The sequence below is a fragment of the Gymnoscopelus braueri genome, assembly GCF_963280865.1.
Source record: "Gymnoscopelus braueri genome assembly, chromosome: 23".
Lineage (NCBI taxonomy): Eukaryota > Metazoa > Chordata > Actinopteri > Myctophiformes > Myctophidae > Gymnoscopelus > Gymnoscopelus braueri.
In genome coordinates this window covers 6,432,463-6,439,463 of record NC_137625.1, presented here as the reverse complement: position 1 = coordinate 6,439,463, position 7,001 = coordinate 6,432,463, and the positions used below count along the sequence as shown (strand labels likewise).

The 7,001-nt window shown below is 44.8% G+C and overlaps 1 protein-coding gene across 6 annotated transcripts in view; it reads left to right on the top strand.

Annotated features, from left to right (window-relative positions):
- Nucleotides 1–7,001, top strand: part of abcc9 (ATP-binding cassette, sub-family C (CFTR/MRP), member 9) — a 95,983-nt gene that overhangs the window by 87,753 nt on the left and 1,229 nt on the right. For 4 of the 6 annotated variants that reach the window (XM_080421835.1, XM_080421831.1, XM_080421832.1 and 1 more), the window contains exons 38-40: nucleotides 629–732; nucleotides 1,503–1,636; nucleotides 2,691–2,753. In XM_080421835.1, coding sequence (XP_080277961.1) covers nucleotides 629–732; nucleotides 1,503–1,636; nucleotides 2,691–2,753 — 301 coding nt within the window. Of the gene's footprint in view, nucleotides 1–628; nucleotides 733–1,502; nucleotides 1,637–2,690; nucleotides 2,754–5,674; nucleotides 6,293–7,001 lie in introns of those variants that run through there. The other 2 variants (XM_080421836.1, XM_080421834.1) reach the window with 1 other exon arrangement.

Below are 7,001 nucleotides of genomic sequence, written 5' to 3'. Positions count from 1 at the left end.
CGACTGATTAAACGTACAAAAAAAAGAAAAACGTTATTTCTCAATAAACAGTTACAGTAAAGCAGAAGGGAGTAGAATAGAATATAACGGTTCATGGAATGTAAACAATGTAACACAGACTACATTTTGATAGCAGTGGAATTGAGCACCGGTTGTCAAAGTGGGGTCCGGGAACCCCCAGGGGTCCTTGAGGGGACTCCAGGGGGTCTTCTGCAATAGTTTAAACATCCCCCCCTCCCCCTGGCTATTTCTAATGGGGGGTCCCTGGTACAAAATATCTTTATATGGGGGTCCATATAGCCGAATACTTGGGTCATTGCCATGAAAATGTTAGAGAACTACTGGAATAGAATAGAGTTTGAGAATGACTGGAATAGAGTAGAAGAGACCACAGTACAAGAGATCAATGAGTGTTATCATGCAGTGGGTCTCGGGAGCAGAGGAAACGATCCCTCTCTGATTGTATCGTATGTGTCCCACCAGACTCCCCCCCCCCCCCTTCTCTCTCTCTGAACATTTTATGATATAGCCCTACTAGAATGAGTAAACATAGCTGTGTAACATTTGAACTCTCTCTCTCTCTCTCACTCACTCACTCACTCACTCACTCACGCTGACTGCGTTGCAGGTTTAATCTGGATCCAGAGAGGACGTGTACAGACGACAGACTGTGGGAGGCGCTAGAGATCGCTCAGCTGAAGAACATGGTCAAGGCTCTGCCTGGGGGTCTTGGTATGTCCTACGCACGCACTGCACTGCACAGAATCCAATAGACTTTGGGTAGCCGTAGCATAGTGGATATAGAGAGCAGTGTTAATTTTGACAGCAATTTATTAAAAAAAATGCAGTCATAGTCTTTTGAATAAAATGTCATAATTTAGTTGACTAATTATCATAAGATTTTTGTCGACTAAATGTGCAGTTGATTTAGTCGACCCAAATGTATGTTGGCGGGCCTTGATGGTGTCGTAATGCCTGATTTATACTTAACTGTGGGCCGAAAATCCCTGTCTAACACGTTTGTCTCGTTTTTATTTGTTGACGAAATTGTCATTTAGTCATAGTTTTTCATCATAGCTTGGTTTTTATATCGTATTTTTTCAGCGAAAAATCTAGTCAACGAACATTTTTCGTCATAGTTTTAGTCGACAAAATTAACACTGGTAAAGATGCTGTCTGGTAATCAGATTATCACTGGTTTCGCTCCCTGTACATAGTGGTGTAGCTATAAGTGGTGTAGCTTTAAGTAGGCTCACAACGCATTGCGTTGTGAGCTTGTAGATCGTCAATTTTTGGCAAATGTTCCCCCCGGGATAGGGATGCTGGCGTTCAAGTGGTTAGTAAAGATCTACCTCTGGCCTAAAATGGTAAATTCATTTAATTTTGAATATACATACAAGATACAATATCGTGTGTGTGTGTGTGTGTGTGTGTGTGTGTGTGTGTGTGTGCGTGTGCGTGTGCGTGTGCGTGTGCGTGTGCGTGTGTGTGTGTGTGTTCAGACGCGGTGGTGACAGAGGGCGGGGAGAACTTCAGTGTTGGTCAGAGGCAGCTGTTCTGTCTGGCCAGAGCCTTCGTCAGGAAGAGCAGCATCCTGATCATGGACGAGGCCACTGCTTCTATAGACATGGCTACGGTGAGTGCGTGCGTGCGTGCGTGCGTGCGTGCGTGCGTGCGTGCGTGCGTGCGTGCGTGCGTGCGTGCGTGCGTGCGTGCGTGCGTGCGTGCGTGCGTGCGTGCGTGCGTGCGTGAGGTTCTGGTTACAATAATAGTAGTTTTATTTTGGTCATCAAAAGCAAATGAATACAACACCTTAATTTGTTATCATTGAAAACATAGACCAAATGGTGTAGGCGGTAGCCTTAGTTTATTTTGCTTACCCTTTTAACCTTTGGATAACTATCATAGGTAGGAAACAACAACAAATCAGTAGGATATGCAAAACAGAGAAAAAAAAGTACCTGAAACCAACCTTCTTGTTATTTAGTATATAATATCAGTCAAATATATTTCATGTCTTAGTCAAATAATATAGCATATAATATGGTATAGTATGTAATAAGTATATAGTCTAATATAGTGCCTGCCTACTACCGTGGCAATATACCACAATATGATCAAAATAATTTGCATAATAACCTATTCTATAATCGAATGCCTTGATAATATGTCATACGTATCAACAATCACTACATATTGCCACAATACCAAATTCTGGAATTTCATATTATTTAATCATATATTGTTGCTGTCGGGCACAAACCTCTTATCTCCATATTTAAACTTCTTAAATTAACGCCCTACTTGATCATACTACAGCATCACACAAAAGTATCCGAAAGTAGCAGATCAACATTCTCGCACACGCCACGTCTCGAGCTTCTCGATCTGCTACTTTTGGATACTTTTGAATTTGAATCCTGAAAAGTAACTGTTTTGGACCCGACAGACGATATAGTAATATGAACAAAAAAATCATCACAGAACTTCACAGGTTCTGTAAAGCTTCAGGTTCTGGAAGGTTCTGGGTCTACCCTTCGTAGCCAAAAAGAGCCTTAATATAACATGACCTTTGGTGAACCTTTGTGTCAGGTGTCCATGTCATAAACAAACTGTACTGGACCACTTTGCTGTGGTCTCCACACACTCCACAGTTCTGTTCATTGTGTTTGGTCTTTGTTTCCTTACAGGAGAACATCTTACAGAAGGTGGTGATGACAGCGTTCGCTGACAGAACAGTCGTTACTATTGCAGTAAGTCCTCATATTTGGTCTTGAGTGGAAAAGTGTTGTTGTCTGAACAGACAGCCACCTTAAAGGTTCTTATGAGGGACATTTTGGGGGTGAATCTCCCAGTAACTGTGACAGTGTGACAGTGACAGCATTTTCTTTCTCTTCTGTGCAATTGTAGTGAATTAAATACTTGGGAGATCAGACGGGTAATATTCATATTAACCTTGTCAGCAGTTAAAAACTGGTTTCCATTTGTGCTGGTAAAATCTCCACTGCCTAAAACATTTCCTCTCAGGCACTCGGGTGGCACAGTGGTAAAGTTCCTCCCCACCACTACAGAGACTTGGGGTGCCTCCGGCTTGGTCGGCCATGAATAGACTAGGCCAGAATAAGCTCTGTGCATAACAGGTGGCATACCTGTTTCCTGTTACAGTTTCCCATTGCTTTGTTTGATTGGCTTGGGAGCAGGTTTGAACCGAAAACACATCTTCACAACTTCACATGTGTTTCCAGTTAAAATCTGCTGCTGAGCCAATCAAACCAAGCAAAGGCAAAATGAGCTGTGGAAACGGGTATGCCACCTTCTGAAAACTTCATCTACAGTTATGCCCAGAGCCTGTCAGGGTGCGAGTTCAGAGGACCCAAATGCAGTACGACAGACAGCAACGATCAAGGTTCAAAGGTTTATTAACCAAACTTAAACTCCCCATAAAATGGGGCAGGCAACACAAGGACTCAATATACAGATGGCATTCAGCCTAAGTACAGCACATAACACACTAACACTGAATGACGACCTGACAAGGATCTGAACAAACAGGGGAATATATATAGACACAGGGTTAACTGGACACAGGTGAACACAAGACAAATCAGCACAGGGATTGGCTGGGGCACAACAGGACACAGGTGGAGAACATAACTAATACAAACTGGTGAGTGAGACAAGACAGGAAGCGATAACAAGGCAGACAGGAAACAATACTACAAAATAAGAGTAGACAGCATCATGGCAAAAGGCAACAGAGTAAGAACAAATCCAATATACAAATACAACAAGCACAAAGCAGAACATACAATATGCAGAATACAGAACATGCAGTATGCACTTTAGGCCTAACCGGCCTAAAGTGTCCATGACCATATAAGGGCATTCAAGGTCTAAATAATATAGTCAAAGTCCACGGCCCGAGGAGCGGACCGTGACACAGAGCCTATTATCCATGTTCACGGTGTGAAGCCGGGTGGTGAGGGTGATCTCTGTCGCTGCATTAGCGACTCCTACAGGTTGGCTGGAGCACCTGTTCCGTCGAGGGTGGGACTGGGAGGGGTAGCCATAGACATATAAAGGTAGACGCATCCTTCGGCTCTGAAGCGTTCGTATCTCTGACGCGCTTCCTTGTTCCACAGGGCTAGCCTATCACTTCCTTCCGCTTCAGCAGGGGGCGTTCGGTAGGCCAATCAGAGGCAGGTGGGGCGGGTCTTTTCTCTCGCGCAGCAACTAGTCAGTTAGACGTGCTGTGATTGGCCAGTAGTCAACGCGATGTGATTGGTCAGTAGTGAAACAGCCCTGCGGAAGAGCCTTGTATTGAGATACCAGTCGCTCCAATGAACTGCAGAGGCCAATGAGGTATCTAGGTTTCTATATCTATGGGGGTAGCATGTTCCTCCACATGCGTTACACCCTCCTAGAGAAACTCCTCTCTAGGAAGAAGCAGCTGGTGACTTCATGTGTAATCAGAGGAGACACATGCTCGTCTACAGCACACCCTCCCACATGACCAACTGTAGGGGTTAGCAGTGCCAGGGAATACATGAGTGTGGCTGTGGGGGGAAATGGGAATTGGCATAAAAAAGGGTAAAATAAATATTGTCAAATATATATTTCCTCAGACAGTTTGAAGATACTTGAAAACGAATGGGCTCCTGCATTGTAGTCAGTGTTTGAAGTTGAACATCAGTGAAACTATCTAAAAAGGTGTTTTGTTCAAAATTCTTGTGGCTTTAGAAAGATGCAGTATTATACATATTCTTGGCTCGACGCTGGTTTTCTGCATCTATCATTGGAGAGAGAGAGAGAGAGAGAGAGAGAGAGAGAGAGAGAGAGAGAGAGAGAGAGAGAGAGAGAGAAAGAGAGTGTTCTTTCTCACCAAACACCTCCATGCCTTAAAAGCGTCCTCCCCTTGTATTTTCCTGCAAACATATTTTCCATTGCTACACTGCAAAGTCCTGAGTGTGAATTCAACTCTCAGAGTGTTAAAAAGGAGAAATGGACCATTCCTTACAGGTTACATTTACACTCAGGTGTTTACAGTGCTATGTGTTTTGAACTTTCCAAATGCATTTATTCTATTAATGCAGACTTGATCTTCCTGCTCGCTTCCATCACTTATCTTCCCTCCTTTCCCTCCTTTTCTCCTCTGTATCTCTCCCTCTCTGTGGTTCTGTCTCGTCTTCTGTTTGGTTTGTCCATTCTATTTATTTGATTTTGATTTGATCCCTCTCTTTCTGTTCTTTCGGACATTTTTCTCTTCTCTTCTCTTCCTCAAACCTTCTCTTTTTCTTCACTTCTGCATCCTTCCCTTTCCCTGCATCCCTCCATCTGTCTTGTTTTTCTTTCCTTCTTCTTCTTCTTCTTCTTCTTCTTCTTCTTCTTCTTCTTCTTCTTCTTCTTCTTCTTCTTCTTCTTCTTCTTCTTCTTCTTCTTCTTCTTCTTCTTCTTCCCTTCATTCTTCTCGCTTCCTCTGTCCTTTCACTTCACTCTAATTTCCTCTCGTCTCCCTCCTTGCTCCCTTCACTCGGGTTCTCTCTCCCTCCCTCCTTGGTCTCTCTTTCTCTTCTTTGCTCCCTCCTTCTTTATCCTTTTCCCCTCCCTCTGTGTGTCTGTCCATCTGTCTCTGTGTGTGTGTGTGTGTGTGTGTGTGCGTGCTGCGTCCATGCAGCACCTGGTGTCCTCCATCCTGGAGGCAGAGCAGGTGCTGGTGTTCTCCTCTGGGATCTTGGTGGAGTGTGACTCCAGTTCCAACCTGCTGGCCCAGGAGGACAGCCTCTTTAGTGTGCTAGTGAGGACTCACATGTAGACCCGGACCGGACTCACCGGACCGGACCGGAACGTTCTGGCTCACAGCAACTCCGCTCCAGCTTTTGCGCTTTGGTCCAACTTTCTCCTGTCTTTACTTGCATCTCTCCTGATCTCTCTTTCTTTCTTTCCCTCTCCATCTCCCTTTCTCTTTCTCTCTCTCTGTCTTTCTCACTCTCCCTCTCTCTCTGTCTTTCTCCCTCTCCCTCTCTCTCTGTCTTTCTCACTCTTCCTCTCTCTCTGTCTTTCTCACTCTTCCTCTCTCTCTGTCTTTCTCACTCTTCCTCTCTCTCTCTTTCTCTCTCTCTGTCTTTCTCACTCCCTCTCTCTCTGTCTTTCTCCCTCTCCCTCACTCTCTGTCTTTCTCACTCTCCCTCTCTCTCTGTCTTTCTCACTCTTCCTCTCTCTCTGTCTTTCTCACTCTTCCTCTCTCTCTCTTTCTCTCTCTCTGTCTTTCTCACTCCCTCTCTCTCTGTCTTTCTCACTCTACCTCTCTCTCTGTCTTTCTCACTCTTCCTATCTCTTTCTCTCTCTGTCTTTCTCACTCTACCTCTCTCTCTGTCTTTCTCACTCTTCCTATCTCTTTCTCTCTCTCTGTCTTTCTCACTCTTCCTCTCTCTCTGTCTTTCTCACTCTTCCTCTCTCTCTGTCTTTCTCACTCTTCCTCTCTCTTTCTCTCTCTCTGTCTTTCTCACTCTCCCTCTCTGTCTTTCTCACTCTCCCTCTCTCTCTCTGTCTTTCTCACTCTCCCTCTCTCTCTCTCTGTCTTTCTCACTCTCCCTCTCTCTCTGTCTTTCTCACTCTCCCTATATCTTTCTGTCTTTCTCTTTCCCCCACTCTCTCCCTCTCTCTTGCTCTCCTGCACCCTCTCTCTCTCTCTGTGTCTTTCTCACTCTCCTCTTCTCTCTCCCTCTCTCTTTATTTCTCTCTCTCTCCCTCTCTCTTTCTTATTCTCTCTCGCTTGGTCCTGGAGGTGTGGGTCAGGGTGTGAGTTTGGGTCCGGGTCTGCGGAGGCCTCACTGCCACTGACAGCCCAGCTGGTACTGCAGAAACATCCACATCTACTGCATGCTGCCTGTGCTCATATATCGTCGCTTGCGGGCAGAAACCTTCTCTCCCCATATTTCAACTTTTTACATTTGTAAATGCCCTACTTTGTCATACAAGGGTGTCATGGAAGAGAAGCGAAA